The following is a 26,637-nucleotide window of genomic DNA, read 5'->3' as shown; positions in this document are numbered from 1 at the left end:
CTGTCGTCTTTAATTCCCCTAATGGACCAGAGGCCCCAGCTGTACAGGATACTCTTCCCTCCTCCGCTCCGTGTGTGTCGGGAATTCTCACATATGCCCTTACTGACACTTAGAATTCAGGAGTAGATATGCTTTTATCTATTTTAAAACCTGACATTTTCTATACCTTTTGACTTCTATATATACCCCCCTCCCCTCCCCTCCATTCATCTAATATGCTTTGTGCCACAGCTATAGGTTTCTGTTGTCCTACCATGTTTAGGTTAGAGGGGAGGGGGTACATCTGAGCTGTGCTGCTGGGATGGTTAGATAGCGGGGTTTCATTCTGACTTCATCTCTTTTGTTTTGTCAGCTGCTGACCTCTTGTTTGGCTTGTTATCGCGCTCTCTTTCTCTCTGTCTGCCATTCTGTTTATGTGCGTCGCTCTTTCGCCCCCCCTTTCTTAGATGAGGTGATTTAGAGAGTAGCAGAGGTTGTGGTGGGTTTCTCTGGCCCATACTGTGTGTTCAAATCCATATTGTTTGTGGGGTGGTTTGTGAGGAAAGTCCTTGAGCAGTGACTAACATTATGCTTGGGAGAAGACAGCTGTTAGGAAGTCGTGTTCCATCTACATTTTGGGTTGTTATGCTGTGCGTGTCTCCGCAACGCTAGCATGCAACGGTGTGTGTGTGTGTGTGTGTGTGTGTGTGTTAAGTACCCTTCTATGAGTTTATACCACTGGCGTCAGTTCAGCTAAACCTAGGATATGGCGGGAGGGGTTAGGGTTAACTCTAAAATGCTATTTGGAGAACAGAAGAAAAAAATACCCCCGCCATTCATTATTATTGTAATGTTTGTTTTAAATGTCTGTGGAACGGCATATACACTGTCAACCACTACTCAACCTTATCTTAAATGTACTTTTACTTGTTAGATGTGATTTTCGACATCAATGCATTTGCATTGCTGTCAGTGGTGTTAGAGGGACAATAGAGCCCTGAGTACCAGACCATTAGGTCTTGATGGTCGTTAGCGAAATGGGTACTACCAAGCATGTCCAGAGTTCATAAAACGAGATTACCATGTCTCAATGGTCACGTGAAAATTTTACTGCGGGCATAACTGCCGGTGTGGCGGACCGCAAACAACCCTACCTGAGTCCCATTGTCGTGCCATTCATCCGCCGCCATCACCTCATGTTTCAGTATGATAATGCATGGCCCCATGTCGTAAGGATCTGTACACAATTCCTGGAAGCTGAAAATGTCCCAGTTCTTCCATGGCCTGCATACTCACCAGACATTTCACGCATTGAGCATGTTTGGGATGCTCTGGATCGACGTGTACGACCACGTGTTCCAGTTCCCGCCAATATCCAGAAACTTCGCACAGCCATTAAAGGAGTAGGACAACATTCCACAGGCCACAATCACCAGCCTGATCAACTCTACGCGAAGGAGATGTCGCGCTGAACGAGGCAAATGGTGGTCACACCAGATACTGACTGGGTTTTCTGATACACGCCCCAATTTTTTATTTTTTTTGGTCTGTATTCTCAGTCATGTGAAATCCATAGATTAGGGCCTAATTTATTTACTTCAATTGACTGAATTCCTTATGAACTCTAACTCAGTATAATCTTTGAAATTGTTGCATTTTGTTTGTTCAGTGTAAATTCAAACTGATATATTGGTGTCATTTTTAACCAAGTGCTCAATGACTATTAAAATGCCCATAAAGGCTAGCCATCCAAAACACATGGCATATCACAGTGCTCTGTGTGTGTGTTCCTGAAGACATCGCTGCCTGTCAAGCATTCATTGATTGCAGCACTGCAAATTGCCTGGGCCGTTTTTGTCGGCAGCATGATATAATTTGTACCCACTGATTGGGTGTAAGTGCTGTTTTACCCTTCGCTGATGATTTACTGTTGCTACAGAGCGAGGGATGAGGAAACAAAGGCATGGAGAAAGGGGTGGGCGTACGTCATTGGTACTCAAATACTATTTGAGCCGGTTCGGTCACACATTTCCTATGTGGCAAAGGTCCAGATGTCAATTATTGTTGTAGAAAGAAACCACCTTGTGACCCATGCATGTTTTTTATGTTCAGATAATATAATTTAAATCTATGGATTTAAGGCATCTGTAATAGAATATATACTGGTCCAAAACGTGTGTAGACGTTAATAAGTGTGTTTCTATAGCTTCCAAAATATTTTTTACACGGTGGGGGAGTGCCAAGATGACCGTGTTTGCTTTAATACAGCGCCCCTGTCAGACATTTAGTGTATGTACACATCATTGTTCACGCCCCTCTTGTTGGCGGAGTGTATATTTAGCAGTTTTAAAACGTATTTCCTGCACCTTTTTTTTTTTGTGTGCATTTTGCGATGTCTCCTGTTCATATTTGAGTGGCTCAAACTGCAACCAAATCAATGGGGACCCCAGTGGGTCTAGGCCCCTGGGCACATAATCTGGCTGTGATAAGTACAAGGTTTAGATATGTTAACTTACCTACCATGCTAAAGAATGTTAGCTGACATGGTCTAGTTACAACAAAAATGGTATAGAATCAACCCCTCTGTCACTTGTACCTTCTTTTTTTGATATTTTCAATGGTATTGTTAACAAACACACCTTCATAAAGAAAATTTGAGTTAAAAATAGGTTCAGCCCCTGGTTCGACCGTGATCTTGCAGAGTTACTCCACCTCAAGAATTGCATTTGGCAAAAGGCCCGGCACACGCATACTCAGGCTGACTGGCTCTCGTTCAGGCAAATGAGAAATAAGAGCAGGCAGGCTATCTGGAAGGCCAAAGTTAGTTTAAGGAGCAGTGCTCGCTCTCTGGGTCTAACCCCAAGAAGTTCTGGAAAACGGTTAAAGACCTGGGGAATAAACCCTCCTCACAACTGCCCATGTCCCTTAATGTTGATGTGGTTGTTATTGACAAGAAGCACATGGCTGAGCTCTTTAATCACCACTTCATTAAGTCAGGATTCCTATTTGACTCAGCCATGCATCCCTGCCCGGCCAACATTTCCTCATCTCCCACCCCTTCTAATGCGACTATCCATGACGCTTCTCCCTCTTTTTCCCCAGCCCCGCTACAAAGTTTCTCCCTGCAGACGGTCACTGAGACCGAGGTGCTAAAGGAGCTCCTTAAACTTGACCCCCCCCCCCCCCCCCCCATCTGGGTCAGATGGTTTAGACCCGTTCTTCTTTAAGGTTGCTGCCCTTACCATCGCCAGCCTTTCTCCAACCTTTTTAACCTGTCTCTCCTTTCTGGGGAGGTTCCCATTGCTTGGAAGACAGCCACAGTTAGTCCTTTTTTTAAAGGGGAGATCCAGCTGTTATAGGCCTATTTCTATTTTGCCCTGTTTATCAAAAGTGTTGGAAAAACTTGTCAATAATCAACTGACTGACTTCTTCTTGAGGTCTATAGTATTCTCTCGGGTATGCAATCTGGTTTCCACTCAGGTTATGGATGTGTCACTGCAACCTTAAAGTTCCTCAATGATGTCACCATTGCCCTTGATTCTAAGCAATGTTGGGCAGCTATTTTTGACTTGGCCAAAGCTTTTGATACTGTAGACCATTTCATTCATGTGGGCCGGCTAAGGAGTATTGATGTGTCTTGAGGAGTCTTTGGCCTGGTTTGCTAGCTACCTCTGAGTGCAGTGTATAAAGTCAGAAAATCTGCTGTCTCAGCCACTGCCTGTCACCAATGGAGTACCCCAAGGCTCAATCCTAGGCCCCATGCTCTTCTCAATTTACATCAACAACATAGCTCAGGCAGTAGGAAGCTCTCTTCCATTTATATACTCAGCTGGCCCCTGCCTAGATTTTGTGTTAAACGCTCTACAACAAAGCTTTCTTAGTGTCCAACAAGCTTTCTCAGCCCGTAACCTTGTTCTGAACACCTTCAAAACAAAGGTCATGTGGTTTGGTAAGAAGAATGCCGTTCTTCCCACAGGTGTTATTACTACCTCTGAGGGTTTAGAGCTTGAGGTAATCACCTCATACAAGTACTTGGGAGTATGGCTAGACGGTGCACTGTCCTTCTCAGCATATATCAAAGCTGCAGGCTAAAGTTAAATCTAGACTTGAGGTTTTCTTGTAACCGCTGCTCTTTCACCCCAGCTGCCAAATTAACCCTGATTCAGATGACCATCCTATCCATGCTAGATTGTGTAGACGTAATTTATAGATTGGCAGGTAAGGGTGCTCTCGAGTGGCTAGATGTTCTTTACCATTCGGCCATCATATTTGCCACCAATGCTCCTCATAGGACACATCACTGCACTCTACTCCTCTGTAAACTGGTCATCTCTGTATACTTGTCACAAGACCCACTGGTTGATGCTTATTTATAAAACCCTCTTAGGCCTCACTCCCCCCTGAGATATCTACTGCAGTCCTCATCCTCCACATACAACACCCGTTCTGCCAGTCACATTCTGTTAAAGGTCCCCAAAGCATACACATCACTGGGTCTCTTCTTTTCAGTTCGCTGCAGCTAGCGACTGGAACGAGCTGCAACAAACACTCAAACTGGACAGTTTTATCTCAATCTCTTCATTCAAAGACTCAATCATGGACACTCTTACTGACAGTTGTGGCTGCTTTGTGTGATGTATTGTTGTCTCTAGCTTTTTGCCCTTTGCACTATTTGTACCATGTTGTGTTGCTGCCTTGCTATGTTAGGTCTCTCTTTATGTAGTGATGTGTGTTGTCCTATATTTATTATTTATTTATTTTTAATCCCAGGCCCCTGTCCCTGCAAGAGGCCTTTTTTGATAGGCCATCATTTGTAAATAAGAATTTGTTCTTAAATGACTTGCCTAGTTAAATAAATAAATAGTTGATTTCAAAATTGCACCTTCTGCATTCTACTGGGTTCTTTAAAAGAAAGCTGTGACCCCGCGTATTGAGTCCGTTCTGTATCTGGACAGCGGTCCGCCTGATTATGGCTGGCGTATGTAGTATTTAGAGGGATGACGGGAGGGAGAGAGGCTAAATAAACTGACAGGGAAAGTTGGAGGGAGAAGTATGGAAATAAATGGAGGAGAGAGGGATAGATTGAGAGCTCTCCCGCCGTCTTCTCCTTGGCTTAATAGGATCAACGGCCCCCGTTAGCAGTGTGGAGTGTCCCTCCTTATCTCTTAAAGACAAATCATCCTGTGGAATTCTGTCCTGTATTTTGACATACTCTAAATAATAACATACTGCATTCAATCTACCTACTGCTGGCATATCCTCACTAGAAATGAATCTAAATTATGTAGATGCTAACGGTTGTTGTAGAATAGTTTGTAAAGGTTTTACTCTTCACTGCAGTTCACACTTCATAGCAACACACACACACACACACACACACACACACACACACACACACACACACCACTAATTGGAACCAGGGTTGCTAGGTATGTGTTGGTCTTTTTTAAACACACACTGTTTTGGATTCCCGTTAACAGGCTGGTCTGGGTTATTCCCCCTGTGAAGCCGACAGACCGTGATCTTTTTGGTAATTTCCCAAACATTATGAGTTTTCCCTAGAAGTCCTCCATCTTGTGTTTGTGCGTAGCTGTTCCGAGATAATGGCTCTACTGTGACAAAAAAGAATGTCAGTGTGAAGGAGCTGTGTCTGAGTGAGATTGCGTGTGTGTGTGTGTGTCACATCAAAGCCTGTCTCCCCAGTCAGAGCATTTTGGATATGCATGGCTCTGAGGCAGAAGGGACCGAGCAATGATTTTATACACACATTATGCAACTGATTTTTTTTTTTTTTAAAGTGTTGTAATAGGGAAGGTGGCCAAGTCACCCCCACCCACGTTAGACCTCCCTTTGTTTGGGTCTGTCTTTTTCAGTGACTTTTTCTGTCGGTCTGTGTCTTCACTCTCGTTCGCGCTCTGTCTTTGTGTTCACTCTTGCTCGTGTGTGCGCTCTCTTGCTTTCTCTTCATATACCTCCATTTCATCATGCTTCAAAAAATATTATTTAGCTCTTTCCCATCCTATATGCTGTCCTTTCTGCTCCCCTAACTGCCATACCTGTCTAGCCTAGCTAAAAGAAGGGATGATGACGGAGAAGAGCAGACTCTCCTAAATAAGTCGTCAGAAGGCTGGGGGGAGCGAGCGAGGGAGTCTGCCAGAGACGGGAGAGAGGGAGAGCGATCTAACTCAAACGGGATGGTATGATCTAAATGTAAACAGCTGGTATGTTGCAGCTCTTCACTGCAACCTCTGGGTCTAGCCCCCTTCAGAGGGGTAACGTGGTGTTGCAGGTCAGAGGTCAAGCACCCCCTTGAAGGCGTAATGGATAGGTTACCACCCACATGCCCTCCCAGACTGGATCTAGGTCAGCTGAGGTCGATGTAGAGGAGCCATCTGGGGGAAATGGGAGGAATGGACATGCTGTGTACACACACACTAACACACACACATACAATAGCACAAAGGGGTACATGCAGGCAGGCCAATTCAGATTTTTTTCCCCCCACTAATTTGGCTTTTGACCAGTCAGATCAGCTGTTTTGCCAATTATTTGGGAAAATATCAGAATTGGGCTACCTGTGTAAACGCTGCCATAGACACAGATAATACAGAGAAAGACACTTGTGCAGAACTACACCTAGTGACACACACACACACACACACACACACACACGACTACAGCTTGGCTACAGTTACTGAGTAGCTAATGCCATTCTCCCAGAAACTTCCATAAGAACCCAGCCCTAACCCACCTGCCCACTTATGACACACTCGGAACAGTTAATTGGACACACCGACACAGACGACACACACTCCCTGCTGGGAACTGAACTCTCTGGTGCCACACACACACTGCCAACTCTCATGACCTCATTCCTCTTCTCATTTAATGGGAGGAAGACCGAGAGAGGGGGGGGGGGGGCAGGACTCACAGCTGTGTGGCTGTCTGGCCGTCTGGTCACCCTCCTTCCTGTTAACTTACGTAGACAGACCTCTCTCTCAGGCAGTTGCTGACCTCACTCTGTCTGAGTGTTGTGTTGTACAGTACTGCATTTGTGTCTGGGATATTAGCTTACATAGCAACAGTAGACCTGTATTTCAGTCTGACATCTGTGTGTACAGTACTATATAATATTACACACACAGCTGACTGTGTGTCTACCCCCAAGAGGTGTGTCAGTCTGGTATGAGTGTCCCTTTCCCTGCGTTCAGGAATAGCTATCCCTCATTCCTGGAAGAGACTGATGTGTCATTTCAGCTGAGCAGGAAGTGTGTGTGTGTGTGTGTGTGTGTGTCCCAAACAGGAACTGCCTGCTATTGTTACATAGGGCCCTAGTATTTTTAGCTTATCAACCAATCTTCCATTATCTAGTTCACAGAGTGTTCTTTTTCACATCACCATGGATCAATTACTCTGCGGCAAGGAGGGATTTATGTTTAGTAAAAAAAAAAAATGAGGCTTTGGAAACTCGGATGGAGCAATACAGCCGACGCGGCTGCTTTTCTAAAAGGCGGTTATTGAAAATGTATTATCTAAAGGAGCGTTAGTGTCCTCTGAGTTCTACTCTAGGGGAAGTATCTCACTTTTGGTGTGTTTTGTTATAGCTCTCGTTCTCTCTCTGGTATCTGGAACTTTGTTTGAGTGTGTTTTGCAAGGAGGCAGCGATTTGGGCCAGAACGGAGCAGTCATAAGCTGTAACGTACCCTTACATGCACTCACATTCCTCTCTCTCTGCTTTCTCCTCTCAGGAGTGTCGTTTTGAAAGCGGCGTTGTGGAGTCAGCCACCGACAGGAGTGCGTCATCACCGCTCCCTGTGGTTCCCCTGGTTACTGCACCGAAAAATCCGCTTTAATGAAGTAACGCCGGGGCGACAGAAGAACGAAACCGACCCAAACTAAAACCTTCCTCCCTCCCCCTCTCCCCCTTTCTCGCCGACACCATGGGTCAGAAGATCTCTGGCGGTGTCAAGTCAGTGGACAGTCGTGGCGAGGGTGGCTCGCCCTCCTTCCGCCCGTCGACCCACCGCCGGCACCTCCACCCCGAGCTGCGGGGCCCTGACTTCTACAAGCCGCCGCGGCTGGACCTGCTGCTGGACATGCCCCCCGCGCCCCCTGACCTCCAGCTCCGCCATGCCTGGAACCCGGAGGACCGCTCGCTCAACGTTTTCATCAAGGAGGAGGATAAACTGACCTTCCACCGCCATCCTGTAGCGCAGAGCACCGACTGCATCCGTGGCAGAGTGGGCTACACGCGGGGTCTCCACGTCTGGCGGATCCACTGGCCGGCGAGACAGCGAGGGACACACGCTGTGGTGGGAGTAGCCACGTCCGACGCCCCCTTACACTCGGTCGGCTACACGGCACTAGTAGGCAGTGACTCGGAGTCCTGGGGGTGGGACTTGGGCAGGAACCGACTGTACCATGACAGTAAGAACCGGGCCCAGGTTTCCCTACCTTCATATCCGTGTTTCTTAGAGCCAGAGGAGGCTTTCGTGTTGCCGGACGCTCTTCTAGTGGTGTTGGATATGGACGAGGGCACGTTGAGTTTCATGGTGGACGGACAGTACCTCGGTGTGGCATTCAGAGGCCTGAAGGGGAAGAAGCTGTACCCGATCGTCAGTGCTGTGTGGGGCCACTGTGAGATCAGCATGAGATACGCCAACGGACTGGATCGTAAGTGTCCTCCTTTCCCCCCCCCCCCTCTCTGCTATCTCTCACAGGAACTAATAAGTAGAGGTATTTCGCAATGCGTCATTGTATAAGATGGTAATACAGTGATATACTAATAGTAGACGACATTGAAAAATGCATAATTAGCCTCTTTTTTTTCATTACCGCTGATTTGACAGGATATTAGAAGCAGCATGGTAGGAGGTCCTTTCAGCCAAAGTGATCATGAAGGAGAACAGATGAAGAAAGCAGGCCTTTAAAGCAGGGATCTTCAACTAGTTTCAGCCCCGGGCCAATTTCTTGAGTGGATGGTCAGGTGGCCGGAAACATATTTACAAATCATTTGTAGACTGCAAGAAGACCAAACAGATGTAATATTTGACAAAAACATTTCAAACCTTGCTTAGATAGATAGATATCTATCTCTCAGTTATGCGTGCAAGTACTTTGGAACAGCTTTCCAAAATTTAAATCACTTGGAGCTGATTTGCTGGTCTTTTTAGTATTTATTTTTTTATGTCCAAAAAGAGACTTGAGACAACTTTTTTTTTTTTTTCAGAACTTGGGGGACAAATATGTTTGGGAAGCCTGTTTTGAAGGGTGCATGGAACTTTGCATTGCGTCATTATAGGATGCTTTCCTGGAATAGCTACAATTACTGTTCAGAACATCAGAGGGCAGATACAGACGCCAAACAGAACCATATCTGCCTACAGTATCTTGTTCTGTCATTATCTATCCCATAAAGAGGGAGTGTGGACACTGAAGTCATTTAGCTTCGCAATGAACAGGGTTCTTTGTTTACTGCACTGTCGATATGTCACGTTTAATTTGGTAACATACAGCCATATCACTTTGAGATATAACGCATTGTATGATAGTATAGAAGCAGTATATCAATTCCAAATGATGAAGGATAAAAACACGTTAAGACTTCTGTGGTGGTCTTATATCTAGGGCTGTGATGGTCATGGACTTTTGGATGACGGTTAAACTTTTGTTTTTTTTGGCCAGGCGGCCAGCTCTAGGAAGTCTTGGTGATTCCAAACTTCTATTTAAAAATGGAGGCCACTGTGTTCTTGGACCTTCAATGCTGCAGAAATGTTTTGGTACCCTTCCCCAGATCTGTGCCCCGACACAATCCTGTGTCGTAGCTGTACGGACAATTCCTTCGACCTCATGGCTTGGTTTTTGCACTGACATGCATTGTCAACTGTGGGACCTTATATAGACAGGTGTGTGTGTGTGTGCCTTTCCAAATCATGTCCAATCAATTGAATTTACCACAGGTGGACTCCAGTCAAGTTATATAAACATCTCAAGGATGATCAATGGAAACAGGATGCACCTGAGCTCATTTTCAAGTCTCATAGCAAAGGGTCTGAGTACTTATGTAAATAATGCATTTGTTTATTTTTTAATAGATTTGCTAACGTTTCTAAAAAAACTGTTCGCTTTGTCATTGTGTGTAGATTGAGGATTTAAAAAAATATTAAATCTATTTTAGAATAAGGCTGTAACGTAACAACATGGACAAAGTGAAGGGGTCTGAATACTTTCTGTGTGTGTCTATTCTCAGCAAAAAAAGAAACGACCCTGTCTTTCAAAGAATTCATAAAAACCCAAATAACTTCACAGATCTTCATTGTAAAGGGTTTAAACACTGTTTCCCATGCTTGTAGGCAATTAAGGTCACAGCTATGAAAACTTAGGACATTAAAGAGGCCTTTCTACTGACTCTGAAAAACACCAGAAGAAAGATGTCCAGGGACCCTGCTCATCTACGTGAACGTGCCTTAGGTATGCTGCAAGGAGGTATGTGGACTGCAGATGTGGCCAGGGCAATAAATTGCGATGTCTGTGCTGTGAGACGCCTAAGACAGGACGTACAGCTGATCGTCCTCGCAGTGGCAGACCACATGTAACAACACCTGCACAGGATCGGTACATCCAACCATCACACCTGTGGGACAGGTACAGGTTGGCAACAACTGCCCGAGTTACACCAGGAACGCACAATCCCTCCATCAGTGCTCAGACTATCCGTAATAGGCTGGGCGAGGATGGACTGAGGGCTTGTAGGCCTGTTGTAAGGCAGGTACAAACCAGACATCACCGACAACAACGTAGTCTATGGGCACAAACCCACTGTCGCTGGGCCAGACAGGACTGGCAAAAAGTGCTCTTCGCTGATGAGTCGTGGTTTTGTCTCACCAGGGATGATGGTCGGATTCGCGTTTTTCGTCGAAGGAATGAGCGTTACACCGAGGCCTGTACTCGAGCAGGATCGAGGTGGAGGGTCCGTCATGGTCTGAGGCGTTGTGTCACAACATTATCGAACTGAGCTTATCATTGCAGGCAATCAACGCTGTGCGTTACAGGGAAGACATCCTCCTCCCTCATGTGGAACCCTTCCTGCTGGCCCTCAAGCATGACAATGCCACCAGCCATACTCCTCGTTCTGTGCGTGATTTCCTGCAAGACAGGAATGTCCGTGTTCTGCCACGGCCAGTGAAGAGCCTGTATCTCAATCCCATTGAGCACGTCTGGGACCTGTTGGTTCGGAGGGTGAGGCCCCCCCCCCCCCCACAGAAATGTCTGGGAACTTGCAGGTGCCTTGGTGGAAGAGTGGGGTAACATCTCACAGCAAGAACTGGCAAATCTGGTGCAGTCCATGAGGAGATGCAGTGCTGTTGATTTCCCCCCCCCCCCCATGTCTGTGGAACTTGTTCAGTGTATGTCTGTTGAATCTTGTTATATTCATACAAATATTTACACATGTTTGCTGAAATAAACGCAGTTGACAGTGAGAGGACGTTTCTTTTTTTGCTGAGTTTATATATTTTTACCGACTATTTTATTTTCAATGGCCTCTCTTCATAATGAGTAATGCTGTCAATTTATTGACGTGCTGAGTCCTTGAAATCCAGCAGTCCCCGAGGCCCTGTGACCACGACACAGGTAGTAACTTTGTGTGAGGCTCTTACCTTATTGAAATGGTATCCAGGTACAAGATTAGGGACTTCCATCTTATGTCCTCACAAGACCACTCATTATAGAAGCCTGACCATTCTTCATTCATATATGTTTCTCAACACGTTGTGTGTGTGTGGTGAGAATCCCCATGTCTTCCTCTGGTCTCAGTTTAAACTGTCTCTTTCAAAGACTTGTTTAAACTCCCCCCTCCCCCTCACACACACCTGCAAAGAGTGTTCTCATAACACACACTTTTGATCTGAACCCCCCCCCCCCCCCCCCCCCCCGCCGGAGTCATATTTAACATTACAACATGGAATGTTTTTGTCTGTTGCTGGGTGGAAACTGAAAGGAAAAAAGCCCCTGTAAAGTCTGCTGTGTTTGTTCTTGCTAGACGAGTCACTTTCGATGTCTGAGACCAGAGGAAGACCTGGGGATTCTCGCCACACACACACTGACCTTTCTTTGAAGTTGTAAGGTTTTTAAACCTGTAGTTTTCATACCACTGCACACATCAGATGACTGTTACGTATCTTTTGTGCCGCAGTGGCTTATGTTGGTCTTTTCCTGAGTTAGGCCTTGTTCAAAGCAGCCCATTTGTTATCCAGAACGGTTTTAACCGAACCATTCACATTTACCATTTTTGTGCTGTTGAATATCACGGATTGGAACCGCAATGGTCTAGCTCGGAGAATCTCGACGTCTGTTCAAAGCACCAGTTTAAAAGTATTTTCAGTGCCTGAAAAATGCTTTTAGACAGTTGAAAGTGGGCTTTCAAGCTTAGTGCTGAGAAACTAGAATGAATGTTGAAAGCTCTTCTCCTTCAAAGGTGGTAGTTTTAAAGAAATGGCTGATGGTGTACAGTAGGAGCTGAAAGCCTCGGCTAAAGACCCGTTTTTGAAGATGTGATGCACCTTCATGCGTTTACGCGTGTCTGTATGTGTGCGAGATTGTGTGTTTTGTGAATGTCTGTGTGCGCCTTAATGTTATTGCATGTTCTGTGCACTTACGTATACGTGTTTGTGAGTAGGCCTATGTCTGTGGGTGTGTTAGCGAACAGGGGGGGGGGGGGGGGTCTCTGATTATTTATATGCCAAGGCATGCCCATCAGAATAATGAAATTCTGCCTTTTACAGAAGGAGAAAGTTGGAGCAACAGAATGAAACATGAGGGCTTTGAACTTTTCAATCTATAGCATCTAAATGAGCACGAGAAGGCACAATAAACGAGCTGGGGAAGTAGAGCCATATATGGGTTAACATGCCATGCATCAATATGCTCCCATGATATATTGAGAAATATGTTGATTCAGGATGTGACCTCAAATAAATCCATCAGGGAAACCCCAGATGCGTGTGATCGGGATGCTTTCAATTTACTGTGAAACGAGGTAGGTAGAGTAGATACCCTTAGGCTGTTTTAGCACACTTGACTCACTGTTATGAAGTCCTCATGAATGTCTGTCTGCCACTGGGATGTCGTGGGTGTTTGCTTGTATCTGGACTTTTTTTGTTGTTGCTTGTTGGCGTGTGTGTCTTAGTACACCGTGTGTTTGCTTGTCCCCATGGGAGACTGTGGACAGTATGTAGGAGGAAGCCAACAACTGAGTTTTCCCAGAAATCCCCTGGAATTCTCTGATGGCTCTGTGTGTTGATTTGAGGTGGGTGATGTGAATGCTCTGACTGGGGTGAGCTTCCAGAGAAAGTAAAGGTGGAGAAGAGGGTGGGTGGAGGGATAGAGGGACTCTGCTGTCTGAGGTCCAGTGTCAGGAAATTGGGAAATGAGTGTTACGCCCAGTGGGCTTTGGCTGAGACGCAGGCAGACACTGTATGTATTGCGTGTGCGTCATTGTATCATGTGCCTTCATCCCATCCAGTGATGCTCACAGAGCCCCAGTGTCGTGAACAGCGGGGTGGGACAGGCACAATGTCTCGTGTGTGTGAAGGTAATTTGTGAGAGGGGAGAGCGTCTGTCAGACAGGGAGCCGTGTGTGTCCTGTGTTTCTCTCGCCACAGAGCCACAGTGTGTGTCTGATCAGTGGGCTGAATCTGTCTGGTGCTTTGCTACTGATGGGGTCTCCTCTCTGGTGCCCAGGAATGTGTGTCAGCCAGCCGGTGTACACACACACACACACACACAGACACACAGACCTCACTCACCCCTTTATCATACCCTCAATGATTCACCTAGCTCATGACTGTCAGCCAGTGTGTGGTAGGACTGTGTGTTCAGGAAGGTAATGACTTTTGAGAGACGTGTGAGTGAGACTGTGCTCTGAAGTATTGTGGTGTGTGTACACCGGCTGGCTGACACACATTCCTGGGCACCAGAGAGGAGACCCCATCAGTAGGCGAGCGTCAGCCAGACGAGCGAGCGTCAGCCAGACGAGCGAGCGTCAGCCAGACGAGCGAGCGTCAGCCAGACATCTCTGGAGATCTGCAGAGAAGAATGTGAGAAACTCCCTGAAATACAGGTGTGCCAAGAAGACTGAAATCGAGGCTGTAATCGCAGCCAAAGGTGCTTCAACAAAGTAATGAGTAAAGTGTCTGAATACTTAGGTACATGTGATATTTAAATTGTTTCTGTTTTTGCTTCCTCATTATGGAGTACTGTGTATAGATTTGATCCCTTTTAGAATAAGGCTGTAACATAATGTGGGGGGAAAAGGGTGGCTACTTAGAAGAATCTCAAATATAAAATATATTTAAATGTAACACTTTCCATGTGTTATTTCATAGTTTTGATGTCTTCACTTTATTCTACATTGTAGAAAATAAAGAATAACCCTTGAATGAGTAGGCGTGTCCAAACTTTTGACTGGTAGTGTATATATGCGGTGGTGTCAGGAAGACCCCAAAATTGTCAGACTACAGTCACCTAAGTCATGGACTGTTCGCTCTGCTACCACATGGCAAGTGTTACCGGAGCGCCAAGTCTAGGTCCAATATGCTTCACAGCTTCTACCCCCAAGACATAAGACTGCTGAACAATTAATCAAATGGCCACCTGGACTATTTGCATTGTTTGTTTTTACACTGCTGCTATTTGCTGTTTATTATCTATGTATAGTCACTTTAACCCTACCTACATGTATAAATTACTTCGGCTAACCTGTACCCCCGCACATTGACTCGGTACTGGTACCCCCTGTATATAGCCTTGTTACTTTTTAAAAAATTGTAGTTTTTACTTGAGTTTATTTAGCAAATATTTTCTTAACCAACAATGCAGTTAAGAAAATAGAGTTAAGGGCTTGCAAGTAAGCATTTCACGGTAAGGTCTACACCTGTTGCATTCGGCGCATGTGGGTGAATCCAAGTAGAGGAGTGGACTTGGCAGTCCTTTTTGGGAAGGGACACGAAACAGCTGTGGCAGATGTTTCAGCCTTCCCTGTCCTGTGGGAGTTTGTGGCACAAACATAGGGATTCTCTCATCTCTCTCTCCCTGTTGAATACACGGTGAGAAGGGAGAATCTCTCTCTCTCTCGCGCTCTCTCTCTCTGCCAAGCTAAATATGAGAGATTAATTTCTCACTGAATATTTGATGAAAGTTATGCCAACACTCATTTTAATTAGCATATGTGTGGAAGAGAAGGGGGGGGGGGGGGGGTTGGACAGAGAAGATTGCTATCAGCGTAAAACATCTAAGAATAGAGCCAGGAGTTTTTCCTGGTTTTGTCAGGTAATCTGGAAACACTTCTGGTCCTGAAGCATGGGCTCTGTGTATTAGAGCCGCCTCTATAACAACTATTCCATGACCTTTTTAATTGTTTATTATAAAGCATGGTAGGAAGACCATGACACTCCACTGTGTGTGTAAGCTCTGTGCCTCCATGCAGCCCCCATCGCGTGTGCCAGGACTCTGGAGAGAAGCTGCTACCGCTAATGGGTGCTTGGCGAGTGTCCAGCAGACCGGAGATACTCTAGGGAACAGGGAGAGTTTGCGCGTGAGGCTAAAAGCAGCGTAGCCCAGAACTAAGCGCTAACCCTACTGTGCAGCAGCACACTGTTGGCATTTATCCAGAGCTCAACGCTAACTCACTAACGGCCTGGCTGCAGGGAGCTGGTTGGCTGGCGGCTCACAGCTTGGGCTACTTCCTGTTATGTTGACTGATCTATAAATCATCTAACCCTCTAAACCGCACTGGTTATGAATGGATCCTTATTGTATAGAGAATTTGATAAAATGCCACTTCTGGCTGTGTACAAAACTGAATAAATAGGAGGGAAAGGAAAGCCAATGGGGTCAACTGCCGGAAGAGCAGGCCAAAGCGGAGAGAAAATCGTTTTTCAAGCGTCTCCGGCATTGCAGGTCCATACGCCTAGGTAATATTCTGTTTAGCAATAGTACATCCTGGCACCAGGGAGTTGCATATTAGAGGCTACAAATGCCTTCTTATGTAGTTGGGCAACCTGATTTAAGTAGTTCAGAAAAAAGCGGATGTTTCAGGTAGGTTTGTTTCATAGGATACCGGTACTCAAAAGGCACAGACACATGAATGTGAGGAACTTAACCTCACTAGGGTATGTGGGACGGTAGCGTCCCACCTTGTCAACAGCCAGTGAAACTGCAGGGCGCCAAATTCAAAACAACAGAAATCCCATAATTTAAATTCCTCAAACATACAAGTATTTTACACCATTTTAAAGATACACTTGTTGTAAATCCAGCCAAAGTGTCCGATTTCAAAAAGGTTTTACGACGAAAGCACACCAAACGATTATGTTAGGTTAGAGCCAAGTCACAGAAAAAGACAGCCATTTTTCCAGCCAAAGAGAGGAGTAACAAAAAGCAGAAATAGAGATAAAATTTATCACTTACCTTTGATGATCTTCATCAGATGACTCTCATAGGACTTCATGTTACACAATACATGTATGTTTTGTTCGGTAAAGTTCATATTTATATCCAAAAATCTGAGTTTAGGCGGGACGCTAATGTCTCACTTGGCAAAAAGCCAGAGAAAATGCAGAGCGCCAAATTCAAATTAATTACTATAAAATCAACTTTCATTAACCTCTAATTCCTCCCAAACCCGGATCCGGGAGCACCCCCATCAGTAAAAAAGCTGACTAGCATAGCCTAGCATAGCGTCACAAGTAAATACTAGCATCTAAATATCATTAAATCACAAGTCCAAGACACCAGATGAAAGATACACATCTTGTGAATCCAGCCATCATTTCTGATTTTTAAAATGTTTTACAGGGAAGACACTATGTAAATCTATTAGCTAACCACGTTAGCAAAAGACACCACTTTTTTTACTCCACCATTTTTTACTCCATCAGTAGCTATCACAAATTCGACCAAATAAAGATATAAATAGCCACTAACCAAGAAACAACTTCATCAGATGACAGTCTGATAACATATTTATTGTATAGCATATGTTTTGTTAGAAAAATGTGCATATTTCAGGTATAAATCATAGTTTACCATTGCAGCCACCATCACAACTCTCACCAAAGCGACTAGAATAACTACAGAGAGCAACGTGTATTACCTAATTACTCATCATAAAACATTTCTTAAAAATACACAGCGTACAGCAATTGAAAGACACAGATCTTGTGAATCCAGACAATATTTCAGATTTTCTAAGTGTTTTACAGCGAAAACACAATATAGCGTTATATTAGCTTACCACAATAGCAAACATCACAACAGCATTGATTCAAGCCAAACATAGGGATAACGTATAAACCACCAAAAGATATTAATTTTTTCACTAACCTTCTCAGAATTCTTCAGATGACAGTCCTATAACATCATATTACACAATGCATATAGAGTTTGTTCGAAAATGTGCATATTTAGCGGCACAAATCGTGGTTATACAATGTGATTAGTGGCCAAAACTTCAAGCAATCTGTCCGGCGCCATCTTGGAGAGGCACCTATTCTAATCGAAAACTATTCATAAACTTGACTAAAAAATACAAGTTGGACAGCAAATGAAAGATAAATTAGTTCTTAATGCAATCGCTGTGTTAGATTTTTTAAATTAACGTTACTGCGCAATACAGCGTGCGCTAAAGCGAGACCGCACCATAATTCATGGCGGAATTATTATTTGACATTTGTCAACATAAGTACGAATTAACAGCATAAAGACTGCTTACTATTAGCTGAGCTTCCATCAGAATCTTGGGCAAGGTGTCCTTTCTCCAGAACAATCGTCTTTGGGTTGAAAGATGTCCTCTTGTCCTGTCGAAATAGCCGCTAACGTTAGCCACCCACTGGAGAGGTGTCCAACTCGTGAAAGCGCATCACAAAGAAATCCAGGAAAATCGCAATAAACTGCTATAAACTGCTATAAGTCGGTTTAAATTAACTACCTTATGAAGTTAAGACAAAAAAACTAATTAAATCAGAGCCGGAGAAAGAACTGCTAAACCGAAAGCTTTTGAAGACGCCATGCCGGTTTCCCTCCTGCGTCAGGCGCCTCGTCGAAAAGGTCGGTACTTCCGTTCCAAGAGGTTTTATACTCCCCCAGATGGTGCTATCCGCTCCATTCAGTCTCACCGCTTACTGACATCTAGGGGAAGGCGTATGCAGTGCATGTAGCCCCATAGCTTATAAGGGAATTTATAAACCGACCCTGGAACAGAGACCTCAATTTCAGAAATCTCACTTCTTGACAGGAAGTGAGCTGCAGAATGAGTTCTGTTTCACTCAGAGAAATAATTCAAACGGTTTTAGAAACTAGAGAGTGTTTTCTATCTAATAATAATATGCATATTGTACGAGCAAGAATTGAGTACGAGGCAGTTTAATTTGGGAACGAAATTATTACAGAGTGCAAATAGCACCCCCTATTGCCAAGAGTTAATTAACCTCTAACGAGTCACAAACCCGGATCCGGGATTCCCCCCATCACAAAAGCTGACTAGCATATCCTAGCCTAAAGCCACAGGGATATCATATAATAAAATGTTCATGAAATCACAAGTCCAAGACACCAAATGAAAGATACACATCTTGTGAATCCAGCCATCATTTCTGATTTTTAAAATGTTTTACAGGGAAGACACTATGTATTTCTGTTAGCTAACCACCATAGCAAAAGACACAACTTTTTTTCCCCACCATTTTTTTCCTGCATAGGTAGCTATCACAAATTCGACCAATTCGACCACCATAAAGATATAAATAGTCACTAACCAAGAAACAACTTCATCAGATGACAGTCTGATAACATATTTATTGTATAGAATATGTTTTGTTCGAAAAATTTGCATATTTCAGGTATAAATCATAGTTTTACATTGCAGCCACCATCACAACTCTCACCAAAGCAACTAGAATAACTACAGAGAGCAACGTGAATTACCTAAATACTCATCATAAAACATTTATGAAAAATACGCAGCGTACAGCAAATGAAAGACAAAGATCTTGTGAATCCAGCCAATATTTCAGATTCTTTAAGTGTTTCTTTAAGTGTTTTACGAAAACACAATTTAGCATTATATTAGCTTACTACAATAGCCAACCACACAGCAGCATTGATTCATGCACGTTAGCGATAGCGAATAAACCAGCAAAAGATATTAAATTTTTCACTAACCTTCTCAAAACTTCATCAGATGACAGTCCTATAACATCATATTACACAATACATATATTGTTTGTTCGAAAATGTGCATATTTAGCGGCACAAATCGTGGTTATACAATGAGAATAGTAGCCAAGCTGCCAACAAAATGTCGGGAGAAATCTTGGGAGAGGCACCTAATCTAATCAATAACTAATCATAAACTTGACTAAAAAATACAGGTTGGACAGCAAATGAAAGATACATTAGTTCTTAATGCAACCGCTGTGTTAGATTTTTAAAATTAACGTTACTACGACATACAGCGTGCGTTAAAGCGAGACCGCACCGAAATTAATGGCGGAATAGTAGTGTAACATTTTTCAACAGAACGAATTAACATCATAAATAGTTCTTACTTTTTGATGAGCTTCCATCAGAATCTTGTGCAAGTGGTCCTTTGTCCAGAATCATCGTTGCTCGGTTGTAGATTGTCGTCTTCAACTTAGGAATTAGCAGCAAACATTAGCTATGTGGCCCAGATGTGTCCAACTCTTCATAACGCAGCACAAAGAAATATCCGAAAATCGCAATATACTGATATAAACTGATATAACTCGGTTTAAAATAACTACATTATGATGTCTTTAACACCTATATCGAATAAAATCAGAGCCGGATATATCTAAGGCCTATAACGAGAGCTTTTCAGAATGCCATCCTGAGGTCTGTCTTGCGCCATGACGAACGTTGAAAAGAGTGCACCCCACGTTCCAAAAGCCTTTATATGGCCTCAGATCTGCCTAGCAACACCATTCCAATTCTCACTGCTTACTGACATCTAGGGGAAATCGTATGCAGTGCATGTCGACTCATAGATTACATGCAAATTAATAAACTGACTCTGGAACAGAGTGCCTGATTTCAGATTTCTCACTTCCTGACAGGAAGTTAGCTGCAACTTGAGTTCTGTTTTACTCACAGATATAATTCAAACGGTTTTAGAAACTAGAGTGTTTTCTATCCAATAGTAATAATAATATGCATATTGTACGAGCAAGAATTGAGTACGAGGCAGTTTAATTTGGGAACGAATTTTTACAAAGTGAAAACAGCGCCCCCATATTGACAAGAAGTTAACCTGTCTAGGATCAGCGTGGCGCTAGCGGCACCCCTCCCCCCCCCCCCACTGAAAAACCAGTGCCGCGAAATTCAAAAAAAATATTTTTTTAAAATATTTAACTTTCACACATTAAAGTCCAATACAGCTAATGAAAGACACAGATCTTGTGAATCCAGTCAACATTTCCGATTTTTAAAATGTTTTACAGGGAAGACACAATATGTAAAGATGTACATCTATTACCTAAAAACACATTAGCATAATCCACCATCTTTTATTTGTCCACCAACACCAGTAGCCATCACCAATTCGGCTAAACTAAGATATTTATAGCCCCTAACCAACAAAAAAACTCATTAGATGACAGTCTGATAACATATTTATGGTATGGGATAGGTTTTGTTAGAAAAAAGTGCATATTTCAGGTAGATGGCATAGTTTACAATTGCACCCACCGTCACAAATGGACTAGAATAATTACAATGAGCAACGTGTTTACCTAACTACTAATCATCAAACATTTCGTAAAAATACACAGCATACACGAATCGAAAGACACAGATCCTGTGAATACAGACAATATTTCAGATTTTCTAAGTGTCTTACAGCGAAAACACAATAAATCGTTATATTAGCTTAGCACATAGCAATTAGCAGCCCAGCATTGATTCTAGCCAAAGTGAGCGATAAAAGTCAACATCGCCAAAAGATATTAATTTTTTCACTAACCTTCTCAGAATTCTTCCGATGACACTCCTGTAACATCACATTACAACATGCATATACAGTTTGATCGAAAATGTTTATATTTAGCCACCAAAATCATGGTTAGACAATGTGAATTGTAGACAAGCTGGTAAAGAAAAAGTCCTTGCGCCACTTAGACAGTGATCTACTCTTATACATAAATACTCATAAACGTGACTAAAAAATATAGGGTGGACAGGGATTGATAGACAATTTAATTCTTAATACAATTGCGTTATTACATTTTTTAATTTATCCTTACTTTTCAATACAGTTTGCGCCAAGCGAAGCTACGTCAAAAAACATGGCGTCCTAAGCCACTAAAATGTTTCGACAGAAACACGATTTATCATAATAAAAATGTCCTACCTTGAGCTGTTCTTCCATCAGTATCTTGGGCAAAGGATCCTTTCTTGGGAGAAATCATCTTTTGGTGGAAAGCTGTCCTCTTGCCATGTGGAAATGTCAACTGCGTTCGGGATGAACTGAAAAGCGTGCCCAACTTTTCACATCGTTGCAAAAATAAATGTCCCAAAATCGCACTAAACGGATATAAATTGCTATAAAACGCTTTAAATTAACTACCTTATGATGTTTTTAACTCCTATAACGAGTGAAAAGATGACCGGAGAAATATAACAGGCTAAACTAACGCTTGGAACAGGTGCGCGCCGGTGTCCTCTAGGCTCATGACGCAGCTCCCAAAGAATGACTAGCTTCAGGGTTTTTTCATTTGTAGGTCCTGTGAACGTGCAATCGACCCCGTTGGAATCGTCATCACGTAAAGGCATCCAGGGGAAGACGTAAGAAGTGTCCGTATAGTCATAGCAACGACAGTGCCCTTTTAACTGAGTTCAGAAGAGTGGCCAACATTTCTCAAATCTGACTCCATGTCAGGGAAATTGCTGTAGAATGGGCTCTGTTCCACTTAGAGACAAAATTTCAACTCCTATAGAAACTATAGACTGTTTTCTATCCAATAATAATAATAATATGCATATTGTACGATCAAGGATTTTGTGGGAAGCCGTTTCAAAAATTAGCCAAGTTAGCATAAATAGTCTAAACAGCGCCCCCATCCCCAACAGGTTAAATCACAAATGAAAGATACCAAATTAAAGCTATACTGGTTGTGAATCCAGCCAACATGTCAGAATTCAAAAAGGCTTTTCGGCGAAAGCAAACAATGCTATTATCTGAGTTAGCACCATTGTAAACAAAGAGAGAGAAGCATATTTCAACCCTGCAGGCGCGACACAAAACTCAGAAATAAAAATATAATTCATGCCTTACCTTTGACGAGCTTCTGTTGTTGGCACTCCAATATGTCCCATAAACATCACAAGTGGTCCTTTTGTTCGATTAATTCCGTCGATATATCCAAAATGTCCCTTTTATTTGGCACGTTTGATGCCGAAAAACACCGGTTTCAAATTGTGAAACGTGATTACAAAATATCTCAAAGGTTACCTGTAAACTTCGCCAAAAATATTCAAACTACTTTTGTAATACAACTTTAGGTATTTTTTTTACGTAAATAATCGATCAAATTGAAGACGGGATGATCTGTGTTCAATACAGGATTAAAACCAACTGTAGCTAGCTTTCTGGTCATGCGCTTCTAACAAACAGGACACTTCGAGTGACCCTCCTTCAAGATGGCCGTACTTCTTCATTACACAAAGGAATAACCTCAACCAATTTCTAAAGACTGTTGACATCCAGTGGAAGCGGTAGGAACTGCAAGAAGGTCCCTTAGAAATCTGGTTTCCCAATGGAAAACTAATTGAAAAGTGTCCTCAAAAAAATTAAAAATCTGAATGGTTTGTCCTCGGTGTTTCGCCTGCTAAATAAGTTATGTTATACTCAGACATGATTCAAACAGTTTTAGAAACTTCAGAGTGTTTTCTATCCAAATCTACTAATAATATGCATATCTTATCTTCTGGGGATGAGTAGCTGGCAGTTTAATTTGGGCATGCTTTTCATCCAAAATTCCGAATGCTGCCCCCTACCGAAGAGAAGTTAAGGGAGTTACTACTAGTACTAGTACTACTAGTGGTGGTGGCTATGAAACACTTCAGGAGGAAGTTAAGGTGTTTTGGTATTTTTTCACCTCTTCCGTCTCACTCTCTCACCAATTCTTCAAACAATGGTCATCAGCTAGTCAGCATCTAAAGCAACGACAGGGCTGTGTAGATTGGGAGTCATTGTACAGGGAATCAAAGCAAAGCTAATTGGCGCATTTATAAAGAGGAAAAAAGGAGTCAGGGAGAGAGACGATGTGGTGTGGACTTGCATGCACACATAATGCACACATAATGCACACATAATGCACAGAACATCGGAACACACACCTTGTTTAAAAAAATTAGAAAATATATAAGACGCGTCACAATTTGTATATTTAAAACAAGATTTTAGTATTCATATAAATTAGGTAATAATCTTACTACACTTACCATACTACTACATAAGTCCGATTCACCGGAAGACCATCTCTGCAGATGACTCCAACACCCCCGGAATGGCCTGCAGTTTCCCCATCCGTATAAAGAGCCACTAGTCGCCTGAGCTCACACTCTGCTCAGAGAACTCCCTCTTCACTCTCCTGTAAAAGTCAACCTTGCATCACATCTCTATGTGCTTGTGGAACAGACGTTGCCTGCTCAGGCATGTTGTGGTGGTGGAAGCTGGCCATTTTTTAGGGACTTCCAGTACCACTCACAATGTAAGACCTTGTAGAAGTTCGGGAGGGACTAACCTAAATTCACACAACACCAGTTGTAGATTTACCTAAATGAATATTAAGCATGGAATGTTGAGTAATACTCAAAATAAAATAAGCAATGATAATCCTGACAAGAATATGCTATTTGAGTCTGACCATTGACAATGATATTTGATAGTCTTGCAGGAAGGTACTAATGTCCCTGTGGAAACCATGGTCCCATAACAATTTAACATGGAAATAGTTGTTATATCATTCAGCCTACAGTCGCAGCCAATGTGTGGTGTTCAATGTAGGCCTACATCCCGTGAGACTTTAAAAAACATGCAGGGCTTGACACTGACCTGTTTATCTACTTCTCCTTCTGACAAGGTGACTGAAAATGTTTGATGCAAGAAACCATAAAATAAAATGCATTATTACAGAGCATCAGACAAATTATGCTATCCTCTGCCTATTGGATACTTAGCTTATTCAAGCCTGTCTCAATATACAACACTGCCCCTTTTTAAGAAGGAAAAAAAAGCTCTTTACTTGAATCACTCCCCCATTGATCTATAACTGGGCTAATAACTCACTAACTAGCACAGGATATGAACAAATGTGCCCATGTGGCTACATGCAGCTCTCGCGTTTATCTCAAAACAAGCGTAACTACTCACGACCCGCTGATGCTATAATCACATTCCAATTCGAAGTGAATGGCACAGATCCAATAATGGCAATGCTCTATTTGCATATAGGCCTACTGCAGCTCTGATTGGTTATGCACCGGTCTGTGTAGAGTAGGGGCTGAGTAGTGTGTCAATGCAACAGAATCCTACTCCGTGTTCTGCCTACAATAGAATCTCTTGTGTTTTCCATACTAATAAGTCTTGCGTGTTTTGTTTCTGTGTTGCATTCAAAGAGGCTAATATTGCGTTAATTTGATCACAATTCCCACAGTAAAGGGAACCGTTGATAGTGTTAACTAAGGGGGAAAACTCTACAAAGTTAAGTGAAGTTCAATCTCGTGCTTCTCTGCTTGGGCTGATATTTCTTTTGCGTGGGCAGGGGAGCTGGGCACCGAGCTTAGAGGGAACATTGGTTGCAACAATCACCCAGATATGTTGTGGTATGCAATTACCTCTCACTCCGTTTCTTTACTTTATTGTAGAAAAATGAATTAAGTAGCAGGTGTGAGTCGGTCGTGGTTGCTCATGGTCACGTGATGGATAGCCCCACTTGTGACTTCAAAACCAGTGTGGACCCTCGGACGAAAAGGGAATTTCCTCTTCGTCTAATGGTCAAGACGTTGGCTTCTCACGGTGGTAGACTCAGGTTCATATCCCGCTTTTTTCGTGTGTAAGCATCATCTGGCTCAAATGCTGTTTAGTTATATGGATAGGGGTAGTCCTCGCCCCTCGGGGACCAACGGGGGGGGGGGCTCAGGTGAGACAGCCAGCCTACGGAGAGCCAAGAGACCCAATAAATACCTCTTGCTCTGTTATGAGAGAAGCCACACTTGACCTTGACTATACATGGCATAAAAGGCAACATCCCTGGGAGATTCACTGTATACCGCCAACTTATACAGTGGGGAGAACAAGTATTTGATACACTGCCGATTTTGCAGGTTTTCCTACTTACAAAGCATGTAGAGGTCTGTCATTTTTATCATAGGTACACTTCAACTATGAGAGACGGAATCTAAAACAAAAATCCAGAAAATCACATTGTATGATTTTTAAATAATTAATTTGCATTTTATTGCATGACATAAGTATTTGATCACCTACCAACCAGTAAGAATTCCGGCTCTCACAGACCTGTTAGTTTTTCTTTAAGAAGCCCTCCTGTTCTCCACTCATTACCTGTATTAACTGCACCTGTTTGAACTCGTTACCTGTATAAAAGACCTGTCCACACACTCAATCAAACAGATTCCAACCTCTCCACAATGGCCAAGACCAGAGAGCTGTGTAAGGACATCAGGGATAAAATTGTAGACCTGCACAAGGCTGGGATGGGCTACAGGACAATAGGCAAGCAGCTTGGTGAGAAGGAAACAACTGTTGGCGCAATTATTAGAAAATGGAAGAAGTTCAAGATGACGGTCAATCACCCTCGGTCTGGGGCTCCATGCAAGATTTCACCTCGTGGGGCATCAATGATCATGAGGAAGGTGAGGGATCAGCCCAGAACTACACGGCAGGACCTGGTCAATGACCTGAAGAGAGCTGGGACCACAGTCTCAAAGAAAACCATTAGTAACACACTACGCCGTCATGGATTAAAATCCTGCAGCGCACGCAAGGTCCCCCTGCTTAAGCCAGTGCATGTCCAGGCCCGTCTGAAGTTTGCCAATGACCATCTGGATGATCCAGAGGAGGAATGGGAGAAGGTCATGTGGTCTGATGAGACAAAAATAGAGCTTTTTGGTCTAACTCCACTCGCCGTGTTTGGAGGAAGAAGAAGTATGAGTACAACCCCAAGAACACCATCCCAACCGTGAAGCATGGAGGTGGAAACATCATTCTTTGGGGATGCTTTTCTGCAATGGGGACAGGACGACTGCACCGTATTGAGGGGAGGATGGATGGGGCCATGTATCGCGAGATCTTGGCCAACAACCTCCTTCCCTCAGTAAGAGCATTGAAGATGGGTCGTGGCTGGGTCTTCCAGCATGACAACGACACGAAGCACACAGCCATGGCAACTAAGGAGTGGCTCCGTAAGAAGCATCTCAAGGTCCTGGAGTGGCCTAGCCAGTCTCCAGACCTGAACCCAATAGAAAATCTTTGGAGGGAGCTGAAAGTCCGTATTGCCCAGCGACAGCCCCGAAACCTGAAGGATCTGGAGAAGATCTGTAGGGAGGAGTGGGCCAAAATCC

General features: G+C 43.4%; 1 protein-coding gene across 3 annotated transcripts in view; it reads left to right on the top strand.

Annotated features, from left to right (window-relative positions):
- The window catches only part of LOC139551015 (SPRY domain-containing SOCS box protein 4-like), a 98,853-nt gene that overhangs the window by 40,169 nt on the left and 32,047 nt on the right, over positions 1-26,637 (top strand). For 2 of the 3 annotated variants that reach the window (XM_071362346.1, XM_071362347.1), the window contains one exon: positions 7,728-8,652. In XM_071362346.1, coding sequence (XP_071218447.1) covers positions 7,920-8,652 — 733 coding nt within the window. In that variant the 5' untranslated portion in view covers positions 7,728-7,919. Of the gene's footprint in view, positions 1-7,727; positions 8,653-8,828; positions 9,586-26,637 lie in introns of those variants that run through there. The other variant, XM_071362348.1, reaches the window with a different exon arrangement.

Source organism: Salvelinus alpinus, chromosome 23, assembly GCF_045679555.1.
Source record: "Salvelinus alpinus chromosome 23, SLU_Salpinus.1, whole genome shotgun sequence".
Taxonomy (NCBI): Eukaryota; Metazoa; Chordata; class Actinopteri; order Salmoniformes; family Salmonidae; genus Salvelinus; species Salvelinus alpinus.
Note: the sequence above shows the minus strand (reverse complement) of the source record. Positions and strands in the feature narration are given on the sequence as shown.